The sequence below is a fragment of the Harpia harpyja genome, chromosome 15, assembly GCF_026419915.1.
Source record: "Harpia harpyja isolate bHarHar1 chromosome 15, bHarHar1 primary haplotype, whole genome shotgun sequence".
In the NCBI taxonomy this organism is placed as follows: Eukaryota; Metazoa; Chordata; class Aves; order Accipitriformes; family Accipitridae; genus Harpia; species Harpia harpyja.
Genome location: NC_068954.1, coordinates 8,271,077 through 8,287,092, shown reverse-complemented (window position 1 = coordinate 8,287,092; position 16,016 = coordinate 8,271,077). Strand labels below are relative to the sequence as shown.

Sequence of the window (16,016 nt, the reverse complement as noted above, 5' to 3'; positions counted from 1 at the left end):
TATGGGACTAGAAAGAGAAATGTATGATACAAGCATCAAACTTGAAAATTAAGAAATTAATAATGCAATTGCAGAACTAGGAACCAATGCACTGAACTCAAAGCTCCTAATGAAACACTGGCACCGAAGCAAATGCACTCACATGCCGAGAGAATGCAGAGAAGACGAATTAATAAAATCTTAATCATGTCAGAAATTGCCTGAAAGCATATCAAAGCCACAAAGAAAAAGCAAGCACAGAAGAATCAAAAAATAAGTTTACGTAGTGTCAGGAAGTACAAAGAAGTAAGCAAAATTTAGCGCAACTGTATTGATCTAACAGAAACGAGACACCCACCAAACTCCAGCTGTGATCCAGAACAACCAGAACCCAGCACAGCTTCTTAGGGAAAGCATACTCACTAATGAGTAAGGAAATAACTGGAGTTAACAGCATACCATCCGTGGTCTAGACTGGCAAAACATAGTCTTCATTACCTTTGGATTCAAGAGTAAAATCGAATGTGACAGCTAAATGAATACTGCAAATTAGCTGTTGAGCTAAGATTCAACAGCAAGAATCTTGCAGAGGTAGTGGGGCAAACTCTGGTAACACACCTTCACTGAAAGCAGCTGAATGATGGTAGTAACAAATCTAGAAACAAAATCTAAGTAAATAAAGCAATAAAATAAATACAGCTGCATACTTATCTCTACCTTTTCTCTACTTTGTATGAAAAGGAGAAAGATGGAAAAAATGTTTATTATAATACACACATTCATGAACAAGCTAGAAAAACAGGGATATACAGTATTACCTGTAGTCTCTTCCGTATCCACCCCTAAATTTTGAAATAATAATTTGATACTAACAGAGCTTTATCTGTAACATTCAGAGACAAGCCCTTAAGTTTTGAAAGAAAACAAACTAGAAATCAATGAATAAAACTGATTTCTTCCTCCTCAATCTATCTTCTTGGGAAGAAAGTTGACTATACCGATATAGTCTTTCAGCATGACTGAAGGACATACATCTGAAGGGAGTCCTCACCGACGAGGGCTTGCCTTCAGGACCAGCTAGCTAAAGTACGATAGCTGATTAATTTTCAAGTTAAAATACAAAGACTGCTCCTAGCATATTGAAGGGGAGAGGGTGGGGTTTTTTGTTTCTTCTGTTTTTTCAAGTAAGTTGACTCTCCTGGCCCAGAGAATATCCAAAGAACTCCTCACTACACTGCTGGCCTGAACATCCCAAAATAACCATAATCCAGCAGTCTTGGTAATACAGGATGAGTGCGAACCATCTCTATCACCATCATCTCCAAGTACCTGAATGCAAGTTCATCGAGTTTTTGAGTAAGGGATGACATAATATTCAAGCCACAACCACACCTTGCAATTTTCGAAAAAGACTCCATCTGGTTTGCCACAGGTTCAGCTGTACTAAAACACAGCTATGCAGAGCTGAATATTTGAGTTTTCCACCATGGTCAAACTCGCTCTCCTTGCCATACATTTTCTGGGTCACACCCTTCTTCTGACTAACACTTTGCCACACCCAGAAAGTTAGCATGAGTGCTCGCACAACTTTACAAGTCAGGAGAGTTTTCAACCTAGTGTTTTAAACCTTTCAGCACCTATTGTTTTTCTCTTTTCTATGACCTCTTCCCATGTCCAAGACATGAAATCAAGACACAATGACATTCAATCTTCAACTGATTGATCCTGTTCCTCTGCATTTTGTTAAAAACACAAACTACTTTAATTATTTTTCTTTTTGCCCCACAGAACAAGCACAAAACACCCTGAAATTTACTTTTGACTTAATAAACTAAACATTTTCAAGAAATCTGTTTCAGCTACAGGTTTTCAAAAAACTCTACTTCTAACTTTAGTTAATTCTTAGCTTCTGATATTTAAAAGTAACTTTTTCCTCTCCATTTGACTCTCTGAAAAGACAACAATGACTTCAGACATCTCTCAATCTTATTTTTACTAACTTTGGAGAAACTGAATCCAGGTCCTCCAGTTATTTCTAACATAATTTAAAACATATCTTGTGAATAACAACACATCTTCTCAGATGTCCCAGAATATTAATAATCTGGTTTAATATTTTAAAAGTGCATGTGAAAAAAATCTGATCTACCCTGATCTACCAGTTCATGCAAAGTTCTCGTGGAAATGGGCTGTCCATTAAAAGAAATAAAATACATACTCAGGGATATTTAATGCATTTAATAAACATTTTTATCCCAATGGTATAAAAAGATAAGAGTTGTCTTTCCAAAGTAAAACTTGTATTCATGAAAAAAATGTGACTGTGTCCCCAGTGTACCGATTAGTTAAGCTGATCACTTATCTTTGCCCTCAGATAACTATTCAGTTAACAAATAACTTGCTTTTTCTGCATTTAAACTATAATGTCATTTCAAACATACCAATAAAATACACCAAAAAAACTCTCTATCTGTCTGTCCAGTGATTCTGGATAAGCCACTTGCTCCCCTGTGTATCAGTTTCTGCAAAAGTAAAAAATATGGATTAAAACATTAACTTCTACAAATTTATCACACTAAAGATCTACTTTAAAATCTATTGATGAAAGTTAGGTAAGAGCTAGGTATCCTTCCTAATGCGTTTTGGGCCTAGGCATACTAAGCAATTAAAAAAATCAAAAGGCTTCACAATGTCTTTGAGATATTTTTAGTTTTGCTCATATTCTAGTAACTAGATCAAACAAATTTTCTACCATGACCGCAATAATGTCATCTGACCAGAATCTAGTAAATCCCTTCAAATCGTATTTCAATTTTCTTAAGTTTACCACTTTGCTCTATAGCATCTTCACCAAAAAAAAAAAAAAAAAAACTGAAACTGTCCTTATGCTTAGTACAAATTTTCAGTACCTGAAATGCTCTCATCAGTGTGCTCAAACTAGGGACCACACCTTGCCTTACGCCTCTGCACTATGTCCTGATTTCAGAATGACACATTGCACTCTCTCCAGCACCAACACATCCTCACAAACTCCTCTCCCCTCCCCACCCCAACCCACATTTTCCTGGCAAATGCCCTTAGCCCCTCTTCTATGGGAGGACCGACTACCTGCTTGGTGGGAAGAGGTAAGACCTGATACACTTGTCTGGGGGAAGAAGGTAACATGACTCAACCCCAGGTCACAGCATAATACAGCAGACTGTATTAATGTCAGTACACTGTGTACTGCTGCATGCTAAACATCTACCTTTGTGTCCTGAAAATCCAGTGTAAGTATATTGCCTATGCCTTCGAATGACAAGAAGCTGGGAAAAACTGTATTTCAATTAAAGCACATTAACTACCTTACTAAGGACTTCAAGTTTCATTAAGGACCTCGTGTGTTAATCTTACTGATAGCTCAAAAAGGGACAGAGTTGGCTTAAAAGAGCCCTCTGCGGTTTGTTTTTTTTTTCAGTAAACTATGCTTACATCAATAATAGCCATTAAGAACATAAAGAACACCAACATCTAGTCTTTTTCAGAAGAATAAATTCTTCCCAACTCATTCAGGTAAAAAACCATATTTTTTTGCATGAGAAGATCTGCTTCATTTTTTCAATAGATTTCCATTTTATTTCCTGGAACTCTTCAATTCTAGAATACAGGTTATTTAATAAATGTGAAAGCTTTTCAGAAAAATTAAAAAGTTTACGAGTGAAAAATAGAAACAGCTACCTACAACACTTTTTATTGTGTATTTTCACAATTGCAACCATTCCCCCTATCTAGAATAGAAAAAGACACCTCTTCATATCCAGGTTGAGTGCCTTTCAATGGCTTTTGAGCTGACATCCAAAAAACTCTTGCAATCTATGGGCTACTTGTAGGTTCATGAAAGAAAGGGAGAGTGACCTACAAAGCAGCCTCTGTCAAACTATGACAGAGCCTGTAAGTAGCAAGCTGAGGTTTGTCCTCCACCCATCATCATTGCCCTGCTCTGAGCATTTCCACCATGAATGTTCCTCTCCCCTCCTTTGTGCCTGTACTAAAATTAGGGTGACATCGTGAATTTTCAGATCAGGGGGATAAGGGGAGGCAAGGGGAAGCAGGAGGAGGTGGGGAAGAGGGTTAGTTTCAGCTGGACCAGTAACCTGATCCTGATCCAGCTGATCAAATGGCCAGGCAAGCATTAATATTGGCAAGTCTATTCGTTTTCACAACTGCAGAGTTAACAGTTCGCAGCACATGCGAAATCACACACCTTCAGAAGAGCAAGTCTACTGAGAAGAGGTCTCTATCTGCTGTATGGGGGTCCACACCTCACTCAGAAGTTTTTCTAGAAGATCCACATGTTGGAAGTTTTTAAAACTACTGATCTTCCTAATTTAACACTGAAGGAATACTAAAAGCAAGACATTTTTAGTCAGAACCATATTAACCATTTCCATGAGTTTCTAGATTCTGTTAATGAAGACTCTTAAAGCAAAAATCATATTTATGTAAGCATTCAAGAATTATTTTAATTCAGAAGTAGAAAAAATGAAAACATTCAAACAAAACCTTTTTTCCTACCCTTAGTCCTCAAAAATCCATCTTGTTTCTGCTGAACAACCCCACCCCAAAGAAAGTCTGGAGGACATGGCCTCCTTTTAGTACTACTAAAAACCTAAATAAAGAAGCAGAATGATCTGAATGAAGATAGCAAGTACGAGAACAGAGAGAACCCTTGGACCAGAGGGTTCCCCAAGGTTTGAACATGACCAGGTACGTGATTCAGTAAACTAAGCAAGGATGTGTCTGTAGCAGGTGAAGCTACAGGAAGGTGGCCTTCTGTGTGGAAAAAAACATGGGATTAAAAACACTTCTGTATCTCTAGCTACAATGCACTTGAAGACAGTATTTCAAAAGAAAAAAAAAATCATGTAAAATTGTAATATGAAATCTTAAGATTAATGTATTGAAGTTTAAATCATAATAAAAACAACATTCAAGGTCTGAAAGATAAATTAGATAAATAATAGAAGGTAGTTATTAAAGTATTTGGAATGAGGGATTGCCGAAACATGCCAACAAATTTCAATGCAAGTAATCTCTTCCACGTGTACAGAAAGAACAGCTTCTTCATTTCAGGTTATTTAAATAGCTCAGCTCAACTACTTATCCATTTAAAATGAAGCAATTGGCTGGAGGTTGGAGAAAAGCAAAAAGCCCACTTCCCAAATTATGAAAACACCCAAACTGAAGCATCTGCTCCTAGTGCAGCTGGACACAAACTTTCCACCAAAGCTTTACATTAGTTAGGTTATTAACATACACTACTAGAAGCATAAAGATAAAACCACAAAATTCAGAACAGGTTACAAAAACTATGGAACTTGGACAAGCTCGTAAATTCTATATTTCTGGTAGGAGTACTAAAGCTACCTCCTTTATACCTAATTCAACTGGAGTTGAAGCTATAATAGCATACACATACTCGGCAGTGCAAAATGAAAAAGGTTACAGAAGAGAAGACATTAATCTTACAACTGGTTGAAAAGTGGCCTGTTTTAATAGCTACCAAGCAAGAAGAAATTAAATTTATTCAGGAAAAGAGTCCAAGCAAGTATAAATGCAAACTAACACTTGAACAATTTAAAGCAAAATTAACGGTTAAAATAAACCATGAAAATCCCATCAAAGGTAATAAAGACAATATTTCAAGAGTAAGCTCAGAGATGGAAAAATTGTTTAGAAAAAGTCACAAAGCATGAAAAGTACAAAAAAAAAGACAGGATGAAAAAGGCTGGAAAAATGTCAGCTCCCTTCGCAATAAGCAGGTTCATGAGTGGTATTACCCCCACACAAAGCAATACATTAGAACTAAAACATCTAATAAACAATCAGCAACCTTTAAAATAGTCACACCTACAAAATAAGAGCAGTGAAAGTTTCAGCTCACTGGTGCCTACTTGCTGGATGCTTTGGTTTGAGAAGGGTTTTATAAAATTTTACACAGAAATCATTTAAAGCATCATTAGATTGGAATGAAAACTCTTCCACAGTATAGCAAATACTCAACAATTTAGGGCAGGATGTGCAAAACTATACCACATCCAACTGAAACTGCAGGGGGATGGAGGTGATCAGAATGTAATTACCTGAGCTAATTATCTTGCATAACCCCAAGCTGTATGCCACTCTTGCAAAATTGTCTTGGGATCTCTCACGGCAATGGGTTAAGCCTTCTGCTTTAAGTTTAAACTAAGAGACAGTAGTTGCAGAAGCAGCTTTTATTAATATTACTTTGGGACAAGCCCAATATTCAGAGGAAGCCATGCAGCGCACCAAACATCAACACCATTTCCTGAGTATTCTTTGGAGGTCTTATTCACTCACTGGATTAGTCCTTAGATTGCTTCCTTTTAAGGCCCTGTAACAGTGTGACTGCAAAGATAGCCAGCTTCAAACAGGATGCACTAGTGCCTCCCAAACCAAACCGTGTACACTTTGGAGGTGTCCTGACATCTGACGGTGGCCCAGGCTGATTTGGCAAGATACACAAGAAGAATTCAAACTCAGGACACCCCTTTGGAAACATGGAAGGATTACAAACGCTGACTGTATGGTATTTTGACAGAAATTTGGACGTAGATGGCTTCCAACAATTGCTCAATTTCCCACTGTTCACAGATGTATTAATACCAGCTACCAAGGAACAGACTGCACGATTCGGTTTAGATCACTGATTTCCTCCTGCTAAGTCCCGAAAGAGCAGCAGACCACTAAACCAGAAAGAACTCAACATTTTATTACACACTGAAAAGATGAGCTTTCTTGGGAATCTTCCTTTAAATGAAATTGTTTGGAATAACTTCACAAGGCTCTATACTTCAGGATGTATTTCAAAGAACTGTAAAAGCATTAGCCTCAGCACCTTTACTGATGTTACTGTAAACTTGAACAATAAGACAATGCAGTTCTTTAAAAACATAGATATTTGAAAGGAGCTTTTTTTCCCCTGAAGAGCTTTACAGGCCAGTGGCCAGCAAGTGTAATTTTTCCAGCATAAGGAGGAAACTAACTTTTTCTATAGCTTTATTCTAAACTGCAGAATATCCAGAATGCTGCAAAACACTTCGTAAAGAAGACAAAGAAAATATGCTAATCTGAATCAGGCTCTTTCATAAGGAAATTTTAATTTTTAGAAAGCTCTAAAGGGTATGTTTAAAGCTAGTGTTTTAAGAGAAATAACAATTTTTTTTAAAGTTCATTTGCTATGTTTTCAATAGCTGACCGTTAAAGACTTTTCAAGGAGTAAAACATAGCAATAAGCCTATGCTGTAATAGCTGCATTGTCACCCAGAAATCAGAAAAAAATATTGTTACAGACTGAGAAATTACAGTAAGAGACACTGAGATATATTGGTATTACAGAGCGCAAAAATGCTGCTTAGCTTTATACCTTCCCACACTACAGCACTCGATGTCAATCCTCAAGTCCGTGTTTGCTCCTATTAGCAATTAAGTACTATGGAGAGCTCTAGGTTGCCACCGAGTAAGTTGAACGATGTTGGCAGTACTACTTTTAGCTAGGATCGCGTGTTACAATTATCACAGTGCCCTCAAGTAGCTCTTAAGTCACTGCTAATGCTTTCTTGGCTAATTAAATTAAGCTAATCTTGTATACATTTCTAAAATGTCTAAGTAATACACTGACATGATTTAAGAGTGTTTACTTCACAATAAATTCATTAGTTTTCTTGATCGACGTTTTTGATGTGCTTTGAGATGACTGAGAAAAATCGTTTCGATTGCCAGATAAGTGTTACCAACAATCACAACTCAATATCTGAAAATATGAGACATTAGTAAATCTAGAACACAAATTTAACCAGTTATGGTCACAGTATCCTCAATTCTTTCGTAGTGTGAATGAAGTCCACTGGATTTATAAGCCTTGTGTTACAATTCTATGTTTCTGGAAACTTTGGAAGATTTTGATGCACTTCTCTTGTCAGAATGCTTTATGTAATATAAAGCCATAACACTTCCCAAGTTTTAATGCCAGAAAGAAAAGAATACATGTAATTTATATAAAGATAGAATATAAATTTATGTAGGGATAGCTTTAATTTCTATTAAATAGTGTGTAAATCGATCCTGGAAACAGGATGAAAACATAGCCCAGTTTTTCCTCTCCATACCCTCTCTGCTATGACATCATTTCAGAGAATAAACTTCTTGGCTCTTTGATCCATTTAGTGAGGGATTTTGTTCATTTTAATCTGGCTTCTGGTCAGTGGACACACATGTATTCATCTCAGTCACTGAATGCATGGTCGCAAGTCAATAATTCAAAACCGTTTAAAGGACTGACATCATTGCTTTCTCTAAGATGAGCAAGTACTAGAGAGGGAATATAGAGAATATGATAAAGGCATTTAAGACTATTACAGCCCATTTCCGCAGAATATGTGTTGCTTCCAGATTCAGATCAAACAAAAATGGACACTATTAATATGTAACTCAACATAATATTGAATCCGAAGACTTGAAACTTAACCCAAGTTCTTGGGAGAGGAGGGATTCAAGCCTATACTTGTAAATGTATGCAAAAAAAACCCCTATGTATACCAGAAAAAGCCAAGAGGAAAAAAGAAGAGGAAAAAGGAAATAGATATAAAAGGTGGAAGGCAACTCCTAACCCCTCATCTGGTCTAATCAACTTCTTACAGGATGCCATTAGATTACTAACTCAGTTTTTGTTGCTAATAAGGAACAAATAGATGATCTTTTAAAATACATTCTGAAAGGTAATTACAAGCCTTGCCACTGAAGAGCATTTCTCTGGGAGTGCTAATCAGAACCTCCGTGGAAGAAAATTAAGTCACATAGTGCAAATAAGAAGTATACCATCTCTGCCCAAGCTCCAAACTCTAACTGCCCGTTTAACCCCATTAACTGCTGGTAGTAAGGCTGGTTTCCTGATGTGACACCTGAAAGATTTCAAAAGGACACGCTGTTCCACTCAACTTCAAAAAAAAAAAAAATACAACTGCGTGAAAATGATCCCAGTACGCTTTGCAGAAAACACAACCTCACTATCTGTCTCCCAACAGTCACTTCCAAAAGCAAAGGCTTTGTCTTCCTACTGCTATACTTATTCAGGTTCTAATCACTGAAATCCTCCTCTGGCACTACTTCAAGAAGACTCAGGAGCTCAGAAAGACACTGTATCACTAACAAATACTTACATCTGAAGAATAAAAACAGTTGTACAAAGACAACTTTAAAATATGGTGGGATATATACCTATATATATCACAAAATTCACTGACAGAAAGAAAAAAAAAAACCCACACAATAAACAACTCTTTCTGGATAACTTCTGTTCATCTTTGGCAATCACATCTTAAAAAAAAAAAATCTACCTGAAACACATGAGATTTGTTGTGACGTGAAACAAGTCCATTCCCACACACCAAAATATACACTTAACTTTAGAAGAAATGCTTTTTTAGAAGCGTAGGCAAAATCCTGGGATGTATTTACAGATTTTATGACAATATTTTGCACAATCTCCTTTCCTTACACCATGACAATAACACAATTTAAACATTTTAATGATTTATAGTGTAAAAATACTATTCATGGATGAAAAATATTTGGAAAGAAGCCCAGCCTGGTTTTTTTAGCAGCAGTAAACTCCCTGCAAAGTAAGCCAGTAAGGGTTACACCAAACTTTGCCTGAACAAACCACAGGACCCACAATATGAATAAATACAAACTGCATACTAGAACAGGCAGAACGGCTTTTTACAGCTATGGTGCTGCATCCCCATGAGTCTAATGAAATGAAACAAGGAAGCAATAGGGGACAACGAGGAAAAGTTAAGATGGGGGGAAGGGAAGAACTATGAAACATGAAACAACTGAAAGAGAAGCACAGAAGGCATAGAACATCTAGTCAGTGATTTTTTTTTTTTTTTTTCAGTATTTTAAAACTAGACGGATGGGGGGCAAAAGGTTTTCGGACAATTCCGGGTGTCATCCTTCTGATCCGGCTCTGGCTGCTACTGCTGCTTTTCTACTTGTCTGATTAACTTCCTCCTTAGCAGAGGCTGGGACATGGTCAGTTACTGCATGACTGTCAAAATGCTTTGACCCTCAATTTCACTTCCATATTTACACCGCTTTTAAGATATCTATGCAGATCAGGCAACTATAACCACTAGTTTAAATCTTCAAAGCTAGACATGAAGTTCAATCAAGGAAAAAAAAGCCCTGCCTATAATTAAAAAAATGCAGTCGTCGTCAACAAATCTGTTCAGAGACAACAAGGAAAAAAGGGACTCCCGAATTCTTCCTTCCAATTAGAATTGACCAAATGTGAATTTTCCGAATCAGGCTGTAGAATTCACTTGTCATTAGACCGTACAACCAAAGCTACTACAGTAAGTCACGTCGGGAAAGCATTCAACTAAAACCTGACGGCAGAATTACACCCTCCCCGCTGAGGGGGGTGTCACAAAAACGGGGACCTTTCTCAAACACCACGCTTTCTCCCGTCGAAGCCGCCGCGAACACCCGCTCCAGCCGAACTGAGGGCATTCAGGGAAAACGGGGGAATAAAAAACAAGCAAACAAACAAAAAAAAAACCCAAACAAAACACAAAAAAGACCCGGGGAACGGGGATTGCGAAGTTGCCGCGGGCGCAGCTCCCAACTTTTGTCTGGCAGCCGGCGCAGCGCCGGGCGCGGCCGCAGGGGGAGCCCCTCGCCGCCGCCGGACCCCCGCCTGCCGCCGCCGCCGGCCCTGCCTGCCCCAGCCCGGCGCAGACGCCGGCAGCAGCAGCAGCAGTAGGGCAACAACTTCGCCTCCCGTGTCCTCGGCCGCCCCTCAGATGCCCCCGCCACCTCCCCACCCCCCCCCAGCCCCTGTCAGCGGCCCGCGCCTCTCGCCGCCCCGGCGGAGACCGCCCTCGCCCCGCCGAGCAGGGAACCCAGTTGGGACGCGGCGGACGGCTCTCCGCAGCCGCCCCCCACCCCCACCTCCCCCCCGCGTCTCCCCGGGCTCCCCGCCGGCCCCGCGGTCCCCCTCCTCACCCCGGGCTCCCCGCCGGCTCCGCCGTCCCTCCTCCTTCCCTCAAGCCGACAGCCGTCTCGGCACCAACCCCCCCCCCCCCCCATAGCACCCGTGCCCACGGCCCCCCCCCTGCAGCAGCGGCGCTGTCCCCAGCGACTCCCCGGCCGAGGCCCTCACCGCTGCCCCCCCCCACACACACACCCCCACACACACACCCCCCGCCTCCCTCCCCGTCCCCCGCGAACCCCCCGGTCCTCACCCGCGCTGCCGCCGTCTCTTCCAGCCCGGCCGCATCTGCCTTGGTGCCCCTTTTGGAAGAGCGGGTCCGGGACGAGATGAAATGGCTGCCGGCTCCGGCCGCAGCGGCCGCCGCTTTGCCCAGGGGGCGCAAGGAGCTCTTCCTAGTGTTCACCATGGCCCCGAGGAGGGGGGACACGGGGGGCCGCCGCTGCCGCCGCCGCTGCCGCCGCCGCCGGCGCGGAGGGAGGAGGGAGGGCGGACAGGCGGGGGCTCGGGTAGGGAGGGGAAGGGGAGGGAGAGGGGGAAGGGGGGAAGGGGGAGGAAGGAAAAAAAAAGTCCTCTGGGGAAGCCGGTCCGCCGGGCAGAGCCACAGACGGAGCCGCGCCGGCTCCTCCCGTCGCTGCCGCCGCCTCCTCGGCTCAGTCTCGCACTAACTGGCCGCCATTACTGTCCCTTCTCCCTTTCTCTCCTCGGTGCGCGGCGAGGCAGTCGGTTGCCGCCAGGGGGCGCTGCGGCGCCGCCGCCGCCGCGCGCAGGCCGAGGCGGCCCCCGCCGCGTACGTTCTAGCACGGCGCCGGCGCGCTCTATGGGCCTGGCGCTCGCCGCCGGGGGGCGGGAGACGGCGACCGGCGGCCCCCGGCGGGGTCCCGCGGGAGCGGGACGGTGGCGGCGGCGGCGGGGCGCCCGGCTGCGGTCCCCCGCCGAGCCCGCGGGAGGAGACGGCCGGGGGCGCCCGGCGCGACCGGAGGGATGGCGACTGCCGGCTTCGCAGCAGGCGGGGCGGTTTCCAGGGGAGCCGGGGCGGGGGGCGCGCTGTCCTGTCAGGCTGAGGGGAGCGGCGGAGCCCGGGCGGCGGCGGCACCGGCACCGGCCCGGCGGCGGGGCCCCAGCGGCCGCTGAGGCGCAGGGCCCGGGCCGTGGCCGGCCCGAAGCCTGTCAGGAGCTGGCGAGCCGCTGGACGGGACGGGCCTGGCCCGGCGTAACCCGCCGGGGCGGTGGAGCCGCCGCCGCCGCCGCCTCCTCCCTTCGGGAGGCTTGAGCCGGCGGACGAGGGTGCGCTTCGGTAAGGAGTTCAAGGGCAGCGACGAAGCGGCTGCCCCGGGTCGCGGTGGGGTGAAAGGCGGCACCGCTTACAGCCGAAAAGGGTGCTCTGCCCCGGTACCCGGGGGACTGGAGCCTGCCGGCTCTGCCGGCCCGGGTGGGCTCTCTGCGGTCCCTGACATGACAGCTTAGGCGAACAGATCCTCCAGGGACAGGATCTCCACCATTTTCCGTGGAAAACTATTTCACAGCCTGGTGAGTCTCACTATTGAGGAATGCTCTTGATAGCCGGGCCATCAGGAACGCACCCTTGCTTCGCCTGCCGTACAGGTCACGGATAACATCTGTATTTTGCCCAGTAGCCTCAACTTGCGTTCGATGTTCATTGCTCAGCCGCTGGAAAGCTTATTTTTCTCTCCCTCCCTCCTCTTATCACAGATCCAATAACAGCATTTTAGAGGGAAGAAGAATAGTATGTATTGCAGTACATTGGACGCCTAAATGCGTTTCAGACTATTCACAAACTATAATCCAATCCCTTCTCGCTGATGTGCGGCAAGAATCACTTCTCTCATCGCAAATTGTTGCCCTTTATTGAACTTATTACAGTGCCTGCACATAAGCCCCGAAACCAAAAACTTTGTAAAAGAAATGTAGCCAAGTACTACAAGCACGGAGCTGTAGGTGACAAAGTCTCAACCTTTTAATTTTCACACTGACTTGTTTGGCACCGCTGGGCAAGTTATTTCAGTGCTTTCTGCTTCTTTAACAAAAAAGAATAGTATAATAAAATTACCCATCACGTGGCTCAGGCTGTTAGGCTCAAGCAAGCTTTATCAAAGTATTTTTATTGTTTAAAGATGGAAAGTGCAGGAATGTTTTAGTAAAGAACAATAAATGTAAAAACTATTATTCCCCTTTACCTGCGTACTCCCACATATTTCTTTTCAAGATTAAAGCCTGAAAAAGTATGGTAGAGCATGTACTTGAAAATATAAAATATGCAACAATGACATTAGAATATATAATAAGAAAATGGGCTATTTAGATTTCCAAGCAAAAATTTCCTTACTGTGAACAGCGACAGATTTTTGGTTTTATGAGATACTCGAAAATATGGTGTGTTTCAAAGTAGGAACTATGGTCTTTTTCTCATCTGACATTCTCTATTTGGAGCTTTTAATCTGTATTAGCAACAGTACTTCCTCTCCTGTTCAAGAATCTGCAGGGTCTTTCAAAAGTATAGTTGTTTTGCTCCATGAGATGTAGTTTTGTAATGTTTCATATCCTTTGTTTTTTCATTCGTTTAAAGGTTGTGAAAGGATGTAGCCACTTCATACACTTGTAGGCTAAAGGAGTATTTTAATTAAAAACCTATGATGTTTTTTGAAAATGGTATTTGGAAATCACTTCCTTTTATCCTTCGAAAGTAGGAATAGAAGGAAACTGCAAGAGACTGTCCCTTACCAAACACATTGTGGGAATGAGCCAGGAGATATGTTTGTTAAGAGTTAGCATCACAATTATATGATGACAAATAATGTACTTTTCCATTTCTGTCCTGTACTACTGATAGGCCATGTAACTCAGATACGGTGTCCAAATTCTGTTGGTCTGAAAATGAAAAATAGTATGTTGATCTTCTTCAAGCTTTTGTATGCATCATATCATCCCCATTTTGGGAAAACCAACAGATCGATCTGTGGCCCAAAAAAGGGCCCAGACTGCAGCAGTTATAGTGAATGTCATAACTCAGGATTGCAATGCATTGGCAGGACTGTTTGGGGAAGCTTGCATAACATCTGTTTGCAACATGCCTGATTCAAACCAGCACTCCTCCTCTCATGAACACTGATGACTTTTAAAAAGTAAAATAAACTTGGTCGTTATGCAAGCAAATTGATTTTCCTGGGTGCCTGTCCAGATCTGCTTGAAGCAACAGAAAACCCACCACTTAAAAGCTATTTATTTTATATTTACTAAATATTTTTACCATAGTTGTGTCCTTTTCTCTTCTGGTTTTTTTTTTTTAGTGTTCTGATTTCATTCCTGTGAGCCATACTCAAGTGAGTACTCTTTATGACGCCAGAGGGACTACTCTTGTAGAGGGATTGATGTAGTTAAAAATCCCTGCTCACTGCTTTGAACATTTTTAGTGCTTTATTCTCATTATGTTAGCATAGTTGGGAACATGTAAAGACATGCTTCTTTTTGGATGTTTACCCCCTAGATTGTTTTTCACAGATGGTTTTATTTTCAGGTTTCTTAGTTGCCTTGTTCCTCTTACAAGGTGTGGCTAGTTATTTTGACTCAAGCAGCTTACGGCTTTATAGCTTCTATGTGAGCTCCATCGCCATTTTTAGTACTGACAATATAAATTAATAAGCCATAAATTACAAAGTTTGCTTGTTAGTTTGCTTCGGAATTTTTGTTTGTAATACAGAGAACATGTTAACATAGGATTAATACTGTATATCACACATACTGAGAGATACAAATGCGGTTTAACAATGAAAGAATTACTGTAGAAATGGATTTAGAGTAATTTCACTAATCCAATTTTTTATATCTGTTGTTTCGAGTGTCATGTGAAGACAGAACAGAATTAAAACCTATTTTGACCCCTTCAGCACTCTGTATGCAAGAAAAGCTTTGTGAAAAAAACAATGTAAGAACTCTTGAGTAGCAAAAGACAAAAGACAATGAAGAAAGGAAAGGGAGAAGGATTGGAGCCACACTCCACAAGTATTACGTAAAAATTTTGTAGAGCTCATTCCCAGTAAGATTCAATTTCATGATTTGTAGTTTGGTCTTACAGACAGATGTCTGCATGCTTCTCAAAATAAAAGCCATTGGGAAGGACTGTATTTCAAATGGAACCAATTTATAACAAATGCTGAAGCTTACAACAGTGTTTGACGCCCTTTTATCTCCAGTTGTTTGGAAAAGAAGATGAAGATATCTGAAACATGTATTCAGAAGAAGCCACAACATCTGCTGGGGCAGGTACACCACCAGGAAATTGGAAAAACATGAAAAAGTACTTGAGCAAAAGAATCCCCTTTCCATTAAACCAGACTTGGGGAATGAAATCTTATTGGGACTTAGCGATGCAAAAAGACATTAAAAAATGACCCAGAATTGAAAGCCTTGTTTGCTCCATGAGTACTATTTAATAGCACAAGAAATATTTGGAGATGGAAGATTTTGTTGTCACCTGTCCCTATTTTACAAGGAAATCAGGAATGCGTTACAACAAAAGAAAAAGTCCTTCATCCCTTATTCAGAACTTTTGTAGACAGTTTCAGCCCAGTAAGGACCAGAGGGCTCTATTCAGTGAGTTACCGTTTGCTTCAATCATGGGCAATTTACCAGATACTACTTTGCAGTATCTCTGAATAGCTGTAACATTCCAAAGAATGGAAATCAAATCATCTTTTCAGGACTCTATTTATAAGCTCTTGTGTGCTCCTCTCTGTCATGCTGTCAGCTCATCTTGGTTTTGGTTGAATCTCGAAATAAAAAAGATTCACAAGAGATCTTGCTTTTGTAAACCTGCCCTAAGTCCTTTCCTGAGGGGATGTTAGGAACTTAAGATCATGTGGTTTCTCCTTTGAGAGTTGTCCATTATGAAGATACGCCCATGGGATATAAGTTTGGAAACATCAAACAAGCAGTGTCCAGTAGTCAGGATTGGTACTTCGTT

At 42.0% G+C, this 16,016-nt stretch overlaps 1 protein-coding gene and 1 long non-coding RNA gene across 4 annotated transcripts in view; one reads left to right on the top strand and one right to left on the bottom strand.

Moving 5' to 3' along the window:
* The window catches only part of ATAD2B (ATPase family AAA domain containing 2B), a 79,789-nt gene extending 68,036 nt beyond the window's left edge, over positions 1-11,753 (bottom strand). For all 3 annotated transcript variants that reach the window (XM_052809319.1, XM_052809320.1, XM_052809321.1), the window contains exon 1: positions 11,289-11,753. In XM_052809319.1, coding sequence (XP_052665279.1) covers positions 11,289-11,444 — 156 coding nt within the window. In that variant the 5' untranslated portion in view covers positions 11,445-11,753. The remainder of the gene's footprint in view (positions 1-11,288) is intronic.
* A 190-nt stretch (positions 11,754-11,943) lies between these two features.
* On the top strand, positions 11,944-14,209 carry LOC128151926 (uncharacterized). Its single transcript, XR_008238500.1, has 2 exons — positions 11,944-12,565; positions 12,749-14,209. It is a non-coding gene; the product is annotated as an uncharacterized LOC128151926 (long non-coding RNA).
* Positions 14,210-16,016: the final 1,807 nt, after the last annotated feature.